At 52.3% G+C, this 21,128-nt stretch overlaps 1 protein-coding gene across 3 annotated transcripts in view; it reads right to left on the bottom strand.

The window, feature by feature from the left end:
- FRMD6 (FERM domain containing 6) overlaps positions 1–21,128 on the bottom strand; it is a 160,496-nt gene that overhangs the window by 7,766 nt on the left and 131,602 nt on the right. For all 3 annotated transcript variants that reach the window (XM_077324048.1, XM_077324047.1, XM_077324049.1), the window contains 6 exons: positions 11,533–11,688; positions 8,043–8,108; positions 7,411–7,479; positions 6,689–6,863; positions 3,828–4,163; positions 754–888 (listed from right to left, as the gene is read on the bottom strand). In XM_077324048.1, the coding sequence (XP_077180163.1) occupies positions 754–888; positions 3,828–4,163; positions 6,689–6,863; positions 7,411–7,479; positions 8,043–8,108; positions 11,533–11,688 (937 nt within the window). The remainder of the gene's footprint in view (positions 1–753; positions 889–3,827; positions 4,164–6,688; positions 6,864–7,410; positions 7,480–8,042; positions 8,109–11,532; positions 11,689–21,128) is intronic.

The following is a 21,128-nucleotide window of genomic DNA, read 5'->3' as shown; positions in this document are numbered from 1 at the left end:
CCTCTCTGCCCTGTTGCTGGCCCTCCAGAGGAACTGGCTGGCCCTTGAGTGAGACAGGAGGCTGGACTGGATGGACCCCTGGTCTGACCCAGCAGGGCTCTCCTGATGTCCTTAGGAAGGCCTTGGCCTCTCTGCCCTGTTGCTGGCCCTCCAGAGGAACTGGCTGGCCCCTGTGTGAGACAGGAGGCTGGACTGGATGGACCCCTGATCTGACCCAGCAGGGCTCTCCTGATGTCCTTAGGAAGGCCTCGGCCTCTCTGCCCTGTTGCTGGCCCTCCAGAGGAACTGGCTGGCCCCTGTGTGAGACAGGAGGCTGGACTGGATGGACCCCTGGTCTGACCCAGCAGGGCTCTCCTGATGTCCTTAGGAAGGCCTCGGCCTCTCTGCCCTGTTGCTGGCCCTCCAGAGGAACTGGCTGGCCCCTGTGTGAGACAGGAGGCTGGACTGGATGGACCCCTGGTCTGACCCAGCAGGGCTCTCCTGATGTCCTTAGGAAGGCCTCGGCCTCTCTGCCCTGTTGCTGGCCCTCCAGAGGAACTGACTGGCCCCTGTGTGAGACAGGAGGCTGGACTGGAGGGACCCCTGGTCTGACCCAGCAGGGCTCTCCTGATGTCCTTAGGAAGGCCTCGGCCTCTCTGCCCTGTTGCTGGCCCTCCAGAGGAACTGGCTGGCCCCTGTGTGAGACAGGAGGCTGGACTGGAGGGACCCCTGGTCTGGCCCAGCAGGGCTCTTCAGGTATTCATTTGGATTTACCTGAGTGCCCGTTGAATTTCCTCGCCATCAGCATGTCCTCCGTGATGTAAATGCAGACATCGGGGCTGATGTCGTCCAGAGAGGTTTCGCTCGTTGGCTCAAGGTCTCGCGGGTCGTCGACCAACATTTCAATTTCTGAAAGAGAAACAGGATCTGTTGTTAATGAACATTGTAGGCAGAACCAGGGAAATTCCCATTTCCAAGGACCCAGAACAGCGGTGGAAATGAAACCAATATATTTGGGGGGATGTTTCACTTGTGAGCCACTAAAACTGGGCTTGACTACCCCTGATCTAGACCACCCCATGAATAATACAGGAAATTCACAGCTATTCCCCCACTTTACCCTGGTGAGCCTTGCACTTCAAAAAGCTTTCAGGATTCCTGCGCCAATCTGCCCTGGGGGAAATTCTTTTCTGACCCCAAAGTGCCGATCAGCATCCAAACTACATTTGTTCCTCTTGGGATGAGACAACTGGTTTAGACCCCCAGCGTTTGCCTTCCCTGAGAAGCATTTGTTTCCACAACTAAAAACCAGGGCTTGAAAGGTGACAATATTTCTCAACCAGCTTGCAGCCACAAGGTTCTCAAGACAGCGCACAAGCAGAAAGATATACGCCAATGACCCAGAACACTCGAACAACTCATCCCTGGTATTCGGGGGTGGGGGGCATCATCTGGGCATGCGATTGGGGTCGATGTGGGTGGGCAGGTAGCTGTGAATTTCCTGCATTCTGCAGGGGGTTGGACTAGATGACCTCGGAGGATCCTTCCAACTTTATGATTCTATCCTCTCCTCATCCTTCATTCTAAGTGTTAAACAGCTTTAGGTGAAGCTTCGTTTAGGGGGTAAAAAAGAAATCTCACTTGAACTGCGCACCACAGTAATTAAAGATTTTCATAAAAGTACACTGCTTTCATTAGAACACCTTAGTCCCGCCTTGAGGCGGGAAATGGACTTGAGGCGGCTTACCAAACCAAAAATGTATGTATGTATGTATGTATGTATGTATGTATGTATGTATGTATGTATGTATGTATGTATGTATGTATGTATGTATGTATGTATGTATGTATGTATGTATGTATGTATGTGTTTTTATGAATGAATGAATGAATGAATGAATGAAATTTTTATACCTCCCTCCCCGGAGGCTCGGGGCGGTTTACATAAAACGTATAAACAATATATGAAACAATCCGTAACATATAAATAACTGTAACAATAATACTAGTAATTAATAGTTGTAACAGTGCAAACAATGCAAACAGTCCAACTGTGCAAACAGGTCCAGAGTGCCCTGGTGGATTTCTGGGGAGGGGGCCCTGCAGATGTTGTTGGTTGTGCCTGGTCTCAACCAAATGCCTGGCGGAGGAGCTCCTTTTTGCAGGCCCTGTGGAACTGTTTAAGCTCCACCAGGGCCCTGATCACCTCCGGGAGCTCATTAAACCAGGTGGAGGCCAGGACGGAGAAGGCTCTGGCCCTGCTTGAGGCCAGGTGGACTTCTTTAGGGCCAGGGACCATTAGCCGGTTGGTGGTGGTGGAGCGTAAAGCTCTTTGAGGGGCATAGGCAGGGAGGTGGTTCCTCAGGTACGCTGTACACACACAAGGACATCAGAGAAACCAAGCTGACGTACATGTATGTGTGTGTGTGTCTTTCTCAATCCTGGGGTTTCTTGATGGACCTGGAAGAGTGGGAGTTAATTGATTTTTATACAGATAACTGTATTTGGTCATGCTGACCCCCCCAAAATGGCCAATGATGGGCCTGAAGGGGGCGGGAAGGGGAGGAGCCCCAGGTGGGTGTGTCCAGAGCTCTTCTTCCCAACCATATTCTGAATGGATCATGCCACTTCTGGGGTTTCTCAAAGCCAGGAGAACGTTTCAGGGGTTCCTCAGCAGTCAAAAAGTTTACAAAGGCTGAAACATGTACACATTTTTGGTTCTGTAAGCTAACAGGGCCAGCATTTGGACTGGAGACCTCCAAGGAAGTCCAGTCTCTACACGGAGCTAGGCAATGGCCAACCATCTCTGGGCATCCCTTGCCTCGGCCTGAATGGCTTGGGCTAGCCCAATTTCAGCAAATCTCGGAAGCTAAGCAGGGTTCGCCTTGGTTAGGCCCAGGATGGGAGACCACCAAGGAAGACGGGGGTCACTATGCAGAGGCAGGCGTGAGCCACCTCAGAACATCTCATGCTGTGAAAACTCTACGGGGTTGCCACTTTGACACAACATCCCAGAGAAACAAGGGTACTGATTCCCTTTTTTCATAAAAACGAGGCCAGGTGAGATGGGCGTCTAACCCAAGGGCCCGGAAGCTGAAACAGTAAGAAGCCCTATTGATCCGATAAAACAGACCGAGGAAAGGAGAGATAAGAAACTATCAGACACGGAGTCCGTGTGGCTCATTCTGGCCTGCAATGGCTGCTGGATCTTGGACCCTCATTCAGGAAAACCTCTGCACCAGGGCCTCTCAAGCCCTTTTGAGCTTCTGGAATTCTGACGTGGAGAGTGAGGCACAGTCACAAAATGGCCGCCCCAGGAGGCGGAGCCAGCCCTAGAATGGCAGCCTCCGGAAGGAGTAGAAGAGCTGCTTTTCATACTCCACTTTTCTCTCCCCAAAACACTCTGGGAGATAGGCGGGGCCGAGAGAGCTCTGAGGGAACAGCTCTGTAAAAACAGCTCTACCAGGACTGTGACTAGCTCCAGCTCACCCAGCTGGCTGCATGTAGAGGAGGGGAAGGGAATCAAACCTGGCTTGCCAGATTAGAGGCTGCCGCTCTTAAACCCTACACCACGCTGGGCTCCTGGTGGCACCGACCGCAAAATATCGGTGAGCGAAGTCGCGGATGATTCTAAGTGACCTCTTCCAACATTTCCAGCAGAAAACTTTGTTTAACAGGACATTGTTAAATCTGCACAGACAAAAGTCCCACCCAGCCCTTCCCACTTTCTAAAAGCACTCGGTGGCCACTAGGTGGCAGCTGGGGTGCCCACGGGCACCGCCTTGGAGACCCCGTTCCACGGGGCCAAACTGGGCTCCCACGTGTCTGTGGGGGGGGGGGGGACTTACCGTCATCTTGGGAGTCCTCCTCGAGCCGCTCCTTCTCCCCGCTCTCCACGCCGGAGGTGTGTGAGCTTCCGTGGCTGGTCATGGAGCTGCAGGCTCTGAGCTGGCGGTGGACGGCAGCGGGCAGGAAGTCGTCCTCGGGCCCGCGGTCCCGGGGCTTGGGGTCCGCCTCTATGCCGGACGTGTGGGAGCTGCTGTGGCTGGCGGTGGAGTGGCGGGAGAGGCGCTTGTGCTTGGCGCTGCCGGCGCTGCTCCCGCTGGCCCGAGACCTCTTCTCCAGCTGGTCCAGGTCCAGGTCCAGCGCGTCGCTGATGTACGACTCCCGGTACTGCTTCTTCTCTGGAACGGGAAGGGAGAGCCGTGGGAAGAGAAGGGGCACCTCGCCACGGAACGCGCAAGGAGGGCGGGGGGGCTCCTGCGGGCTCGGAAACGGGAAACCTCAAGAATTAGAGTCAACTGGGCACTTTGAGCAGGTCCTCAGTGGGATAGGCTTCCTCGGGAGGTGGGGGTCTCTAAGCAGAGAATGTGGATCTTGTGAACTTAGGCAGGTGGTGAGTGGGTGGGCACAAGAGATGGGGTCCGTGCTTGGCTCTTGTGGCCTTTTCTTGCATGCTCAAGAAAAAGCCAATGGCCACTTTAGGATCAGGAGGTGAATTTCCTCCAGGCCAGACTGAACAGGGATTCTGGTTTGGGGGAATGGGCATCGTATGGCTGTGGAATAGGGGTCACTGTGGGTGGGCAGGTAGTTGTGAGTTTCCTGTGAGTTTTCTCCATTCTCCAGGGGGTTGGACTAGATGACCCTGGAGGTCCCTTCCAACTCTAGGATTCTATAGGATTCTATATGTCCCCCACCCCAAGGAGAAAGGACATTTGCTATATCCAGTGCTGACTGGAAACCCCTTGTTGACTTTTTGCAGGAAAGGGAAAAAAGAGAATGTGGTTTTAAGGATTAAAGGAGGGAATCTTTTTAAGCCATGGACCTAACAATTAAGAACTGGGCTTTTTTTAGGGAACAGAAAAGATAGAAGATGTTTTCGGAGGGTTTACAATCCTGTAATAGTTTTAGAACAAGTAATCTTGTTATAATCTTGGGTTAAGTACTAAACTGACAATTGCATACATCTTTGCCATCGAGAATCTTAGAGGCATCGTTGATCTGCTTCTTCCCCTTTTTCCTTTTCCCTTCCCTTTTCAGAACTTTTATAAAGAAGAGTTGGTTTTTATACCCCACTTTTCACTGCCCGACAGTCTCAAAACGGCTTACAAAAACATTTCCCTTCCTTCTCCCCTTGCAAGACACGGTGGGACTGAGAGCTCTGAAAGAACTGTGCTGTGAGAACAGAACTATCAGGGCTATGACTAGCCCAAGGTCTCCCAGCTGGCTGCAGGTGGAGGAGGAGCAGGGAATCAAACCTGGCTTGCTAGACTGTCTTGCTAGAATTAGTTCTATAAGGGACCTGAAAGTAGCTGTTTTATTACAAAGAAACTTCAAGAACAGGCTAGAAATGGAGATTGCAGAAATGCAAGTTATTACAACACTCAATACTTTGACATAACCTGGACTCAACAAAGACAAAGGTTTTTTTTATCTCACTGTCCATGCTACCCTTATGTAACTTGTGTATCCACATTCCTCACAATTTATCTTAATTGGGATTATGTGACTGTTAGTAATATGTCATGTAATTCTGAATTCTACTTTCTGGTCCCAGGACAAGATAGCTGCCAGCTGAGCTTCTACCTGTAAGAACGTTTCACACTGGAGTGGAGACAGATGGGGCTGGCAGTAAATAGTAGGGTGTGAGCCCTGGATCACTGGCCTTGACAGTTTTATTTCTGACATGTCTTTGTGAACTACAAATCGGTTTGAGGGGTCTGATTGGCTGGTTTGGCAGGGAGTTCTCATGTGGCTGTGTTTGTATGCTGTGACACCGTTTAATAATGTAACTTTTGCTTATTTGACAAAGAGTGCTTGCCCTCGAAAGCTCACGCCTTGAATAAATCTTTGTTGGTCTTAAAGGTGCTACTGGACTCTGATTTTATTGTGCTGCTTCAGACCAACAGGGCTACTCATTTGAATCTAGAATTAGTAGTGTTTCTCTGTAGTTGAGCGATTGGGATGTGAATGTCCTGCATAGTGGGTTGGACGATGACCCATGATGTACCTTCCAACTGTATCATGGAACTCTATGGAATCATAGAGTTGGAAGGGGCCATACAGGCCTTCTAGTCACGGGGCCATACAGGCCTTCTAAGCACAGAGTCGTAGAATCATAGAATCACAGAATCCTAGAGTGGGGAAGGGGCCATACAGGCCATCTAGTCCAACCCCTTGCTCTACGCAGGATCAGCCCTAAGCATCCTAAAGCATACAAGAAAAGTGTGCATCCAACCTTTGCTTGAAGACTGCCAGTGAGTGGGAGCTCACCACCTCCTTAGGCAGCCTATTCCACTGCTGAACTACTCTGACTGTGAAAATCTTTTTTCTTGATCTCTAGCCTATATCGTTGTACTTATAGTTTAAACCCATTACTGCGTGTCCTTTCCTCTGCAGACAACAGGAACAGCATCCTGCCCTCCTCCGTGACAACCTTTCAAATACTTAAAGAGGGCTATCATGTCCCCTCTCAACCTCCTTTTCTCCAGGCTGAACATTCCCAAGTCCCTCAACCTATCTTCATAGGGCTTGGTCCCCTGTATTATTCTATGATTCTGTCAATTAATAGCGCTACATTTTGCACTTCCTGGAAGAAAATACAACTTTTTTTTTTAAGTGCCTGGCTACACTGCTCCCATCTTCCTACAGCAGCTTATTTGTGCGGAATATCTGGAAGTTCCCGGGACAAAGGGTGGACGGCTGCTACCTTCGTTCTCCTCCAGTTTCCGGATCTGCCGCAGGACGGGCTGCAGGTTCATGTACAGCCGGTGGCTGTTGCTCAGGAGCTGCAGGAGGTGCCGGGAACGCATCGGGCAGCCCGTGTAATAGGTGAGCTTGCGGGCCGAGGGCAAGCCATCCGGGAGGATCTCGAACCTTTTTCCCTATGGGGGCAAGCAAGAGGCAGTTAATCTGTGGAACCCCCCGCCACTGGACACATCCTAAAGATAAGGTTTGCCAGGTTCCTGAGGCCAGTGGGCAGGGGGTGTAGGGGTGGGGAGGGAACCCACTGGGATCAGAGAGGGAAAACCAGGAAAGAAATATGATGTCCGTACATCAGACATAGCATGTTGTGGATGTTGGGGGTGATAGTCTGGTTTGTGGGCAAAGTCTCTATGGTAGAATTAGCTTCCGACCATAGAGTTTTGCCCTCAAACCAGAGCGTCACCTGTCAACTTCAATGACGTCGCTATGTGGCTTAAGGGTGACTCAGAGATGTCTCGTTTACCAAGATGGAGACATTTGAACTCGGATCCTAGCCCGACGTCTTAGCCGTGGCGCCCCACTGGCTCAGGAGCAGCCCATGGCTCTATTAAGCGGCCTTTCCCGTTTGCTGGGAGGGTGGCTGGGAAGGCCTGCCCTGTGTAATTCAGAGGCAAGATGCACAGCTCCTCGGGAAGAGCGGCTGGATGGGGCCAGCTCTTTACTCACCACGAAGACGAGCTTCCCGACGTTCGTCCAAGGGAAGTCAAAGAGCAGCTGCTTTTCCGTGTTGACATTCTGAGAGAGAGGGAGCGAGACAGAAGAGCTGATTGGTTGTAGGCTGAGGGCAAAGGCCATGGCGGTTTCCTGAGTCCGAAAGCCCCGTAAGAGCCACCCAACGGGACACACTCCCACCCCAAAACTAGTTGAAGGATTTTGGCCAGCAGGCTGAATGGCCGCCTCCCGCCACCACGGGGCACCGATGAAGCCTGTATACAGCAGAAAGCCCCTGGGCACAGCATCGATTGGCTGCTGCAAGTGACGTCTTATGGTTGGATCTCCTGCCAAATCTCCACCGATGGAAGGGATTACCCAGCATCAGAGTGGAACCTCCCCGCCTTTTCTTGCTGCAGCCTGAAATGTCTCCCAAATTGCACATGTTTATTTATTTATTTGGATTTTTACACCGCCCGTTCTTTACAGCTCTTGCACATGTGTGTGTTTGCATGTGCACTCAGTTTGGATCGAGGCCAGAGAAGATGGTTAAACTTCTACATGCTGATTTTTTTTCTCAACTGAAAAACCCCCATCTCCATGTTCTGGCCTAAAGGCCGACCATCATGTAAACTTTCAAGGCGTACCTGGAATATCTGTATGCCCCGCGTCGTGAGTCCAAGGGTCAGGGAGGCCTCGATTTCCTTTTTGTCCTGTAAAAAAGGGGCAACGTCATAAACGCTGTGCCTGTCAGAGGATAACACTCTGTGCGATGCCTTCTGGCTCTGACTCCGCCTCCAGGGCAGACCTCTCTTTACCATAGAGTTAGTGAGCTAGATAGGAACACTGACCACTCCCCTTTCTTGTCTCACTGACCTGTCCCTACAGGGACATGTTCCTGTTTCCTTCTTCCCCCTTCTCCTTCTCTTCCATCCCTCAAACCTGCCTTCTTCATGAGAGAGGGAGTTTTTGATCGATGTGCTGAACGGAGGGTGGGGTGGGAAATTGGAACTCTTATCGATTGCCACCTGGTTGCTGTTTTAAGGGGTGTTTTTAGGGGCTTTTGTTGTGTTCTACTGTAGTATTAAGAGCCTCTTGTGGCGCAGAGTGGTAAGGCAGCAGACATGCAGTCTGAAAGCTCTGCCCATGAGGCTGGGAGTTCGATCCCAGCAGCCGGCTCAAGGTCAACTCAGCCTTCCATCCTTCCGAGGTCGGTAAAATGAGTCCCCAGCTTGCTGGGGGGTAAACGGTAATGACTGGGGAAGGCACTGGCAAACCACCCCATATTGAGTCTGCCATGAAAACGCTGGAGGGCGTCACCCCAAGGGTCAGACATGACCCGGTGCTTGCACAGGGGATACCTTTACCTTTTTTTACTGTATTATTGTGAACCGCCGTGAGACTTTATGGGAGCAGCGGTATATAAATGTAAATATGAATAAATGAATAAAATAAAATAAAACATGCATCTCTCCCCAGACAGCTCTTTAGATTGGAACAGGAACCTTTTAATGTATGGAATAAAGTAAGAATCACAGAATCACAGAATCATTGGGCTGGAAGGGACAAGGAGGGTCATCTAGTCCAACCCCCCTGCACAAAGCAGTACACTCACAACTACCTGCCCACCCACAGTGACCCCAACTCCATGCCCAGATGATGGCCCCTCCCCAAATAAACCAGACTCCCTGGACACTCCGGCTTGGAAGAAATTTGCCTCCCGACCCCCAAGTGTTGATCGGCATTTCCCAAGGACCACAAGAGCCAATAAATAGTTTTTATATTAGTTACGTGCAGCCTTGGAGAATGTGTTTTTCTTTGTTTGCTGTTTTCTGACCCAGGTACTCGCATGCTCAGTGCGCTTCTCTGCCCAACCAGGCCCTCTGCTAACTTTCAGGCTATTAAGACTTTACCACTAGTCTACCAAGAGGTATCCTCCCCTCCCCTTAGGCACAGGGGCTGTTCCTCCAAGTGGTTTTAGCAGCTGTCAACACCCGGGGGGGGGGGGGGGCTGAGGACGGGAACATAAAAAGCACCGCGAGAGGCGTCTGCTTTCCCCTGGGATGTGATCCTGGATGCAGGAATAAGAAAGGAACTTCACAGGCTCTGGCCCTACAGCCGCGTTGGATTCGAGTGCACGGAACTGGGGTCGGGTGATTGGCGGTCACAAGTGTGGCGCTGCCAGAGGGGGAAGAACGCGGAGCCCAAAAACCGTCCTGCCCAGAGATCAAAGGTTATTTGACACGGGGATGGCTGGCTGGAGGGCTATTTTAAATCTAGGGTCCCCAGTCCTTTTAAGCTTGCAGGAATCTCTGGAATTCTGACACAGCAGGGTGGGCCAAGCCACCAAAATGGCTGCGCCAGGAGGCGGAGCCAGCCACAAAAATGGCTGCTGCGGCGTCCCTTCAGCCGCACCAGGAGGACAGCCGTGCTGTGGGGGGCAGCAAGATTTTTACAAAGCCACACAGCCGATCCAATCTCCAGTGGCCAATCAGCAGGCTTGCTGGGCCCCACCAACTTGCACCAGGTTGGGGACTTCAGTTTTAAAAGGTCAATGCCTTACCATGATGATTCATGGGGCCTGAATCAGTCACCTGTATTCCCAATGTTTACCTGGAGAGGGGGGGACTGCTGAGAGGTCCCAAAATGGGATGCCCAACACACATCTGGTTGGACCCTGAACCCCTCCAAGTTCACTGGGTCCCAAAGACCGGAAATGCTCCAAAATGTTTCCCTGGAGGAAGCCCCATTGCCCACTTTTCTCAACCTGAAGGAGTCTCAAAGGGGCTTACAGTCACCTTCCCTTTCCTATCCCCACAATAGACACCCTGTGAGGGAGGGGAGGCTGAGAGAGCCCTGTTATTACTGAAGGAGAAGAAGAGTTGGTTCTTATATGCTGCTTTTCTCTACCCAAAGGAGTCTCAAAGTGGCTTCCAGTCGCCTCCCCTTTCCTCTCCCCACAACAGACACCCTGTGAGGGAGGTGAGGCCGAGAGAGCCCTGATATTACTGAAGGAGGAGGAGGAGAAGAAGAAGAAGAGTTGGTTCTTATATGCCGCTTTTCTCTACCTGAAGGACAGTCAAAGCGGCTTCCACTCGCCTTCCCTTTCCTCTCCCCACAACAGACACCCTGTGAGGGAGGTGAGGCTGAGAGAGCTCTGAGCGAATTGTTCAGTAAGAACAGAACTATCAGTACTGTAACTAGCCCAAGGTTACCCAGCTAGCTGCCTGTGGAGGAGGAGTGGGGAATCAAACCCGGCCCGCCAGATTAGAAGCTGCCACTTTTAACCACTATGCCATGCTGGCAAGCTGGCACCAGAATATAATCATACTGGTTTCTGAGTAATAATAAATAATAATACATTTTGATTTGTATCCTGCCCTTCCCTGTTCGGCTTGCGGGTAGCAGGATTTAAAATAATCGTTCAAGAATCATTTAAAAAACCACCTTCTCTTGATAAGTCAAACCCTTCTGAGGGGTTAGTCGTGGCTCAGAGGTATTTTATCGATGGGGGTCAGTGTCCTTTGGGGGTTATTCCCCGGCCTCAACCCCAGGCCTGCCAGGACAGCTCTGTCTTACAGGCCCTGTGGAACTGATAAGGTGGCAGGAGAATAGTTTTTTATACCCCGCTTTCATTGCCCAAAGGAGTCTCCAAGGGGTTGACCACTGCCTCCTTCTCCCCACAACTGACACCCTGTGAGGTAGGGTGGGGGCTGAGAGAGCTTACTGCTCTGTGAGAACAGCTCTATCAGGACTGTGACTATCCCAAGGACACCCAGCCGGCTGCATGTGGAGAAGCGGGGAATCAAACCTGGCTTGACAGATTAGAAGCTGCTGCCGTGAACCACGACACCACACTGGCTAGGTTCAGAAGAGCACTTCCGAGAAACCAGCCCACTAAGAGAGCATTGAAGACTTCCGCAGAATCACGAAGAACGGCTCCCCAAAAGGGGGCTGACATGGAGCATCGCCACCCCCCCCCCCACAGCATTAGAGCTCAAAATTCATTTCTATGTTTGCTTCTGGAGGAGGAGAGATGCCATTTCCCCGACAAGCTGCTACGTCTGCCTCCAAAGCAGACGAAGACAACAATTGAGGAAGCCAGAAAATGACCGGCACCCACCGCCCGCTCCGTACCTTGTACAGCCTGTAGTAATGTACGGCCACGTCATCCAGCCGCACGGCCTCCTTGATGTACTTCAGGTGGGCTTCGGGGGCGCTCAGGGTGCACTGGTCCTTGTGCATGATGGGAATGTGCTTCAGGATGTACTCCTTCCCTCTCTTTGCGACCACCTGTTTGGAGACCGAAGGTATGCAACGTGTTAATGTGCGGGGTCAATGTGCCCATCACTCAGAGTAACTGAGCTGCTTTCGGGCTTGTGAACAACTGGGGGCTTTGTTGAGCCCAGCGGACAGATGACCATGGTCAGAAGCCACTTCCCCCCGTTTCACCCTGTGCTCATCCGCATACTAGTGAAGTTTGCAGCTAGACTACTGCAAGCAGTTTTACTCAGGGCTTGCCCTGGGAGACCAGCTGGCACCAAATTATTATTATTATTATTATTATTATTATTATTATTATTATTATTATTAGATTTATAGCCCGCCACTCCCTTGCGGCTCGTGGCGGGTAACAATATCACAAATCCCCATTAAAACCCCATAAAACAATAATAACATTGCCAATATTGCCGGCATGGCAAGAATGGCAGCTCAACTCCCCCCCTCCCTCCCACTACTAGCGGGTGGAGAGGAGGTCCTGATGATGTTTTGCTTCGGGTCCAGAACCCGAGTCCCCGGGGGAGGCATAGATCTATTATCAGCCCCGGCCTCAACCATAAACCTGGCGGAAGAGCTCCGTCTTGCAGGCCCTGCGGAACGTTGAAAGATCCCGCAGGGCCCGCAGCTCTCCCGGGAGCTCATTCCACCAAGTTGGGGCCAGGACCGAAAAGGCCCTGGCCCTGGTCGAGGCCAGGCGTGCTCCCCTAGGGCCGGGAACGACCAACAAGTTTTCACCCGCAGAGCGCAAATGCTGTCACCAGCCTTTTGGCAAGGAGAAGGCCATGCAGAACACACAACAGTGATGTGTATTCGGCTAATGGGGGGGATGTCCCCTAAATACCCTAATCCGTATTTATCTGGTATTAAATCAATCTTTCTGGTTATCGAGATGACTGAGCCTGAAAAATATTTGGGATCTTTCAGGACTGTTGGATAGATGTAGTTATCCACCTATCCCTTTAAATGCTGTCTCTAATCCAAGGGGTAAAGTCATAGCTTGGGGTAAAGTCTGACTCTGAGGCATTTCAAGGGATCTTGGTCCCTTAAAATTTCAAGGGATCTTAGTCTCTTGAAATGCCCCAAACTAAAGGAGCTGAACAATTCGTCAATCCTGAATATTTGTTGTTGTTGTTAGGTTGCGAAGTCGTGTCCGACCCATCGCGACCCCATGGGCAATGATCCTCCAGGCCTTCCTGTCCTCTACCATTCCCCGGAGTCTATCTTAACACCGCCCGTGGCGCCACGGGCGCCACGGACTAAATAAAGCGCTAAGGGGTTCTAGGGCGGGATGTGTCCGTGATGAGGAAGGGTCCGGGTTGGACCCTTCCTCTGGACAGACAATCGGAGGGACCAATTGGCAGGCGCGCAGCGCCTGCCAATTGGTCCCTTCGAATCCCAGCCCCAGGAACTGCGAGCCGCGCGCAGCGTGGCTCGCAGTTGCTCCTTTGCCGCTGACCTCACACATCGGAGGCGCAAAGCGCCTCCGAAGTGTCAGGCCGCCGGGCAGGGAGCCCCCGGCAGCCGCGCAGAGCGCGGCTGCCGGGGGCTCCCTGCCCGGCGGCCTGACGCGGCGAGAGGCGCCCCGGCAGTCGCGCGGAGCGCGGCTGTCGGGGGCTCGCTGCCCAGGGGCCTCCGCCTCACAGAGCCGCCGAGAAAAAACCGCTGCCCAACAGACACTCTCAAAAAACGCCGCCCGACGGATCCCCGAGCCCCAGCACCAGCCGCGTCCCCCAAGGCCGAAGAAAACCAAGCGTGGGGCAAGGGGCTGCCCAGCAGGCGCCTCTCCGGGGCCGCGTCTCCTCGCCCACGCTGCCTCACAGAGCCGCCGAAAACAAACCCCGCCCGACGAAGGCCCCGCCGCCCGACGGAGAACAACGAAACAGGAAGTGCCTCGCGCCCTTCCCGCGGCTGGATCCCCGAGCCCCAGCAGCAGCGGCGTCCCCCATAGAAAACCAGCAGAGAGGCGTCGGGGAAGGGGCTGCCCAGCCGCCGCCTCTCCAGGCCCGCGTCTCCTCGCCCACGGACCTTCGCCTCCACCTACGGCGCGACGAGCGGACCTCAGCGACGGAGTCCGAGCTGCCTTCCCGCAGCCGGACCCACCAGCCCCAGCAGCAGCAGCAGCTACGTCCCCCGAGCCAGCCAACAGCCGCTGAGAAGCCTCGGCGAGGGGGCTGGCCAGCAGGCGCCTCTCTGGCCCGTGTCTACTCCATGGTGCCCGGCCTCCTCCGCCACGCCCGCGCCTTTAACGGCCAGGAACAGCGCGAAGCCGGTGAGTATACCTCGCGTTCTCACTCGCCGCTTTTCGGGGGGAGGCTCTAGGACAGGGGGTGGGTGGGACTGTATCCCTTACCCTTCCCCCTTCTCCCCTTTCAAAGCCCCTTTTTATAAAGGGGCTTTGAAACTAGTTTAAGTATATTTACCAAATCCAAATGCCATGCCAGTACTGACATTTGGGAATATTGAAAAATGCTGATATTTTGGGGCACAACCAAATTGGAGTCCAGTGGCCCCTTTAAGACCAACAAAGATTTATTCGAGGCGTGAGCTTTCATGTGCAGGCACAAAATGTTTGTCTGAGGAAGAGTCCCTGCACATGAAAGCTCACGCCTTTAATAAATCTTTGTTGGTCTTAAAGGGGCCCCTGGACTCCAGTTTGGTTGTGCTACTTCAGACCAACACAGCTACCCGCTTGAATCTATCTGATATTTGGGGGGTTCTGTATACCCCAACCGGTCAGTCCTAGAGGAGATCAGCCCTGCCTGCTCCTTAGAAGGCCAGATCCTGAAGATGAAACTCAAATATTTTGGCCACCTCATGAGAAGGAAGGACTCCCTGGAGAAGAGCCTAATGCTGGGAGCGATCGAGGGCAAAAGAAGAAGGGGACGACAGAGAACGAGGCGGCTGGATGGAGTCACTGAAGCAGTAGGTGCAAACTTAAGTGGACTCCGGGGAATGGTAGAGGACAGGAAGGCCTGGAGGATCATTGTCCATGGGGTCGCGATGGGTCGGACTCGACTTCGCACCTAACAACAACAACAGTATACCCCCCCAAAATACCCTTGTTGGTTTTCTGCTCATCTCTAACGCACACACCAGTTGCGTGGCAGAATTCTATTCGCTTCTCGGCCCAGTTCAAAGGTGACGCGGACCCTACCCACCAGGGGTGCCCATTAACTGGGAGCGTCTCTTCCGGAACCTGGCCACGAAAGGTTTGGGCAAGATCTGTGTTTACTGAAACCCGAACTCTAGAGAGGAAGCAGAGCCAAATTTTCTTCGGCGCTCACCCCACTGAGGAGTGTGCAGAACTCTGTCCTTACACACTTTTTGCCAGCTAATCAAAGAGTTTTTATTCAGAGAAGGCCTTGCCGTATTTTACCTGTGGGGGAAGCTGAGCGGCATTTTATACGCCCATTTTATCACTTTTGGCTTTCAAACCATGAAAAATGCGAGTTTTATTCAAACATTTTCAAGCACATGTACTATTTCAGCTCGGTTTTATGGGACATCACTTCGGGTAGTTTTTCTCCAGAGAAGCAAGGCGTAACGCTTTATAAGGAAATAAATATTCGTGGTTCTCTGCCTCTCTCCCAAATGGCATGAGGCAGGTGCGGGGGTCTCCACACAGGACTTGGACAGAAGCATAGAAATATGGAGCGGGAAGGGACCTCTAGTCCAACGCCTGCACAGTGAAGGAAATGCATAGCGCCCCCCACGCTCCCCACATTGTACACCCAGAAGAAAGCAAAAACAAAACAAAACTTCGAGGCTCTCTGGGCCAATCAGAACTAGAAGAAGAAGAAGAAGAAGAAGAAGAAGAAGAAGAAGAAGAAGAAGAAGAAGAAGAAGAAGAAGAAGAAGAAGTTTACAGTTGCCTTCCCGCTCCCCACATCAGACACCTTGTGAGGTGGGGTGAGGCTGAGAGAGCCCTGATATCACTGAAAGAAAAGAAGAGTTGGTTCTTAGATGCTGCTTTTCTCTACTCAAAGGAGTCTCAAAGCAGCTGACAATTGCCTTCCCTTTCCTCTCCCCACAACAGACACCCTGTGGGGTGGGTGAGGCTGAGAGAGCCCTGATATTCCTGCTCAGTCAGAACAGTTTTATCAGTGCGGTGGCGAGCCCAAGGTCACCCAGCTGGCTGCATGTGGGGTAGTGCAGAATCGAACCCGGCATGCCAGATTAGAAGTCCGCACTCCTAACCACGACACCAAACTGGCTCTCCAGGAAGCAGCTACCTGGAGCACAGGGGTGAGGTGGTCTTCTTCCCAGAATTTCCAGGTGAGGGGCTTCCCGGGGGAGGGGACAGGAAAGAATACAGGATGCCGATCAAGGTTGACCATCAGACTGGGAGCTCGCTCTGGGGAGAAGAGATGAGCAGCCATCTTGGACAAGTAGACAATAAAATGAGAGTTTGGGAACTGCTTAAATAAGCCTTTCTCGGCTTTTTTTTACCGTTGAGAAACCCCTGAAAGCTTCTTCACACTTTGAGAAACCCCAGAAGTGGAGTGATGGTGCAGAATACAGTTGGGAAGCCGAGCTGTGGACATGCCCCCCCCCCCCCATCCCCAGCTTCAGGCCATTTTGGGAGGCAGTAGGTAGGTCAAAATGACCATACATTGTCATAACACCCAATAAATGTTTAACACATTAAAAAAAATAGATTCAAAAATAACTCCCACCCATTCAGGGAACCCTTCCGGGGCCTTCAAGGATAAACCTGGCTGAAGGAAAGGCGTCTACCCTGGACTAACATCAGAAAGGGGTCTGTTTTAGCAGAGGGACAGAAGGATTGTGCTTCATCCAATTACTTTGGTCTTTTTTGCTTAACTTTATGCCGTGCTCAAGACGTTCCTTTTTAAAATCTTGTTCTTTGATAAATCTTTTATAAATTGGAATTAGGCCACAGTTCTGTGATCCACAGAGTACACCCCTGAGCTGGAAATGCTAGCCCAGCATGAAGGGAAGACCCAGTGGGGTGTGCCCTTGCAGTAACGTCCCCATGGCGCCTGGGTATTGAGGCTGTGGGAGAGCACAGGGGCAAGGCCTCACCCACGTGAAAGGGGCAGCTGGGACTCTGTGCTTTAGCCACGTGGTGCCAAGGTGGCAAGCACAATATTCAAAATAGACTCCTGTAGAGTCTTGAATTTTTGATTATTTCCTTCTTTATTCTTTTACTGCAGGGGTAAGTCAACCTGTGGTCCTCCAGATGTCCATGGACCACAATTCCCATGAGCCCCTGCCAGCGTTTGCTGGCAGGGGCTCATGGGAATTGTAGTCCATGGACATCTGGAGGACCACAGGTTGACCACCCCCTGCTTTATTGTACAAAGAATCAAAGATTCTATGATTCTATGAAAGAATAAAGAAATAATAGAAGATTCAAGACTCTACAGAAGTCTATTTTGAATACTGTGCTTGCCACTTTGGTATCCCAGTGCCTCTATACGTGATTTGTATCTGATGGGTCCTACCCCTCTTAAATTGATCATTTTAGCCACGTGGTGGCAGTGGTTACCCAGAGAGTCCCTTTTGCTGCCGATCTGGAGGTGGCAACCAGCCAGAACAGGGGGTGGACAAGGCGGAACTGGGCCTTCTAGTTAAAAGCAGGCCGGTTCCATTACGGGAGGGACGATCGGAGAAGAATTACTGGAAAACTCAGTAATGCCAGAAATGGCTGAAGGCAGCAAGAGAAGAAGACCAAACATTAGATGGGTGGGTGCATAAGAACATGAGAGAAGCCAATCGCCATCCAGTCCAACAGTGGGGGCAGAACTCCAAAGTCCTCCCACTCTCGCCCCCCCAAGCACCAAGACCACAGAGCATCCCTGCCCCAGACAGAATATATCCCTCTATACCTCGTGGCTCACAGCCACTGACGGACCATTTAGGTAGGAAAAACCATGTACCCCATTATAGGATGGGGGAGACTTGTCTTGGCAGTAGCATGTGCGAAAAGGATCTGGGGGTCTTAGTAGATCATCCACTGAACATGAGTCAGCAGGGTGACTCAGTGGCTAAAAAGGCAAATGGGATTTTGGGCTGCATCAAATGGATTTGGGGGAGCTTGGTCCGTTTAGCCTGGAGAGGAGACGACTGAGAGGGGATCTGATAACCATCTTCAAGAATTTAAAAGGCTGCCATGTAGATGAGGGAGCAGAGTTGTTCTCTCTTGCCCCAGAGGGACGGATCAGAACCAATGGGATGAAATTTAATGCAAAAGAAATTCCGTCTAAACACCCGGAAGAAGTTCCTGACAGTCAGAGTGGTTTCTCAGTGGAACAGGCTTCCTCGGGAGGTGGTGGGTTCTCCATCTTTGGAGATTTTTAAGCAGAGGCTGGAGAGCCATCTGATGGAGAGGCTGATTCTGTGAAGGTTCAAGGGGGTGGCAGGTGACAGTGGGTGAGCGAGAGGGTTGTGAGTGTCCTGCACAATGCAGGGGGTTGGACTAGATGACCCAGGAGGTCCCTTCCAACTCTAGGATTCTATGATTCTAAATTCTGTCCAAACCTCCGGAAGAAGTTCCTGACAGTCAGAGTGGTTCCTCAGTGGAACAGGCTTCCTCGGGAGGTGGTGGGTTCTCCATCTTTGGAGATTTTTAAGCAGAGGCTGGAGAGCCATCTGACGGAGAGGCTGATTCTATGGAGGTTCAAGGGGGTGGCAGGTGACAGTGGATGAGCGAGAGGGTTGTGAATGTCCTGCATAGTGCAGGGGGTTGGACTAGATGACCCAGGAAGTCCCTTCTAACTCTGTGATTCTAGGATTCTAGGATTTCTGCTCCATGACTGCATGAATGAAAGAATGAATGAGTATTTAATTTCTATACCGCCCCTCCCCATATGTCCTTGGGACAGCTCACAGATCCTTGCCCCCCCTCCCCACGCTGCCTGTGCTTGTAGCCGCCACCACTTCCTGCAGCAGGAAATTCCACGTTAAGGAATTCCAGGAGGCCTTGGGCCTCCGCTTGCAAGACCAAAACGGGACTGTTCAAGTTGGATGTTTTTGAGGATCTTAATTCCTAGCGGCACAAAGTCGGAAGGCACTTGAAGACGCTTGACACCCAGGGAGACGTCTGTCTCTGTGCGTTCCATGCGCTGCGTTGCGACTGACTTTCCGGAGGCCTGTGTCACTCCTGCGCTGGCAAGCCCCACCCGGTGCCGGAGACGTTTTCCCAAAAGAGAAGATGCTCAGCGCTCCTGGCAAGATGGGCTGAAAATGGAAAGTGTGACTCAACCCAGCACAGAGCACTCCCACTTAGCGTGTTTGCGCCGGAGATTGGGGTGGGGGGGAGTCGGCTGCGCTCAAAGCCGAAACGTGAAAGCGGTCGCCCCAATCCGCAAGCTAAAGCAGAACGTGGCCGAGCCTTCCTCTCTGGCCACACCGGAAGGAGGGCCTCCAAAAGCCACTCCTGTGAGAAGCCCCACTGAGACCAGCTGCACAACACACAGCTGTGAAAGCATGCCTGCCTTCCCTTGCATCAGGAGGCTAGCGGCTTCCACGGGCACAGAGGGAAGCTTCGAACAAAAATGATTTTTGGCACAGAATTACGGGTTTCTGGGAAGGTAACTGGGTTGATCTGCAGTAAAAAAAGCTACATTCGATTCCGAGAGGAACTCAGAGACCGACAAGATTTGGGGGGGGGGGGGGGATGTGCTTCCAAGAGGCTATTTGATACAGAAAGCCGGAGAAAAGGAACAGTTCCCTGCTCAAAGAGGGACTTGTGCTATTTCAGGGGACGCAGTGAGGGGAGAGATTGGCCAAGGTCCACTAATGGCCTTTGGTCTTAATTTATAAATGGCACCTCCAGGTTGTATAGAGCAGGGGTAGTCAACCTGTGGTCCTCCAGATGTCCATGGATTACAATTCCCAGGAGCCCCTGCCAGCATTTTCTGGCAGGGGCTCATGGGAATTGTAGTCCATGGACATCTGGAGGACCACAGGTTGACTACCCCTGGTATAGAGCATTGGTCAGACCCCACCTGGAGTTCCGTGTGCAGTTCTGGAGGCCTCACTCCAAAAAGGACGCAGACAAATTGGAGAGAGGTTTGGAGAAGAGCAATGGGGAGGATCCGGGGCCTGGGGAACAAGCCCTGTGAGGAAAGGCTGAGGGATGGGAAGGTTCAGCCTGGAGAAGAGGAGGCGGAGAGGGGATGGGATGGCTCTCTTGAAGGATTGGAAAGGTGGTCCCTTGGAGGAGGGCAGGGAGGAGTTCCTGTCGGCAGCAGGGAGAGGTTTAAACTATATGTAGAACGGTACTGGCTAGATATCAGAAAACATTTTTTTCACAATCCGGGTAGTTCAGCAGGGGAAGGGGCTGCCTCAGGAGGTGAGGAGCTCCCCCTCACTGGCCGTCTTCAAGCAGTGGCTGGACAGATCCTTCTCCTGGATGCTTGAGGCTGATCCTGCACTGAGCAGGGGGGGGGGGACTGAGTATTTGCTTGGCATGCAGAAGGTTCCCAGTTCAATCCCCGGCATCTCCAGTTGAAAGGACCAGGGAGGAGGGGATGGGAAAGACTGACCTGGATAGACCAACAATCTGACTTAGTAGAAGCAGCTTCCTGTATTCATATTGATTAAGGAGGGGCCGTGGCTCAGTGGCAGAGTCTCTGCTTGGCACACAGAAGGTCCCGGGTTCAATCTCCGGCATCTCCAATTAAAAGGACCAGGCAGGAGGGGATGGGGAAGACCCCAACCCGAGACTCTGGAGAGTGCCTTCCACTCCGCGCAAACAATAGTGAAAAAGAGGGGCCAAGGCAGCGTGATCGTGTGTTCCCATCTCCTGCTCAGGGAGGACACAGTGAAGAATATCTGGGCAGAAGGCCAAAGCACTGCTCCTTTGTGTTCTGGGGGAGAAATTTTTCTCCAGAAAAATTATTCCGGTCTTCCTGCCTTGGGCAGTGGAAGGGTTAACCGCCCTCTCCTCTCCACCCCGGCAATGTTTCCAAAATCCACAGCCAGAGGCAAGAATGCTTCAGTTATGCGCTCCTTCTGACATCACCCTCTGTTTATAACAGTTCTATTCTGGGGGGTGCCCACAGCTGCTACGGCACATTAGGAATCGGGGACTGAAGCGCCGACAGGCACAAACGCCACTGCACAACCGGCCCGCACACACGCCCAAGGCGAAAGAGGACGGAGCTGCCGAAATGTTCCGGCAACAAACAGAAAAGAGCCAGAATCTGACGGCACCCAAAAGACTAGCAAAATTTGAGGCTGGGGAGGAGCTTTCGTGGGTCACGGCTTCCTTCTCCAGATACACGAGGTGGGGTCCTGATCAGAAGTCACTGCTCTTAACCACTGCACCACCCTGGCTCCCTAGGTCATGCATGCGACACCTTCCACGGGTCGAATCCACGGAAGCTGTCGCGCCTAGTTGCCCCCCAGTTTTTGGAGACCAACCTCCCAGAAAGGGAGCCGTCCCACCCGCCAGCCACGCTCGCCTCCCTCCCCCGCGATGA

This window comes from Paroedura picta, chromosome 2 (genome assembly GCF_049243985.1).
Source record: "Paroedura picta isolate Pp20150507F chromosome 2, Ppicta_v3.0, whole genome shotgun sequence".
Classification (NCBI taxonomy): domain Eukaryota; kingdom Metazoa; phylum Chordata; class Lepidosauria; order Squamata; family Gekkonidae; genus Paroedura; species Paroedura picta.
Note: the sequence above shows the minus strand (reverse complement) of the source record. Positions and strands in the feature narration are given on the sequence as shown.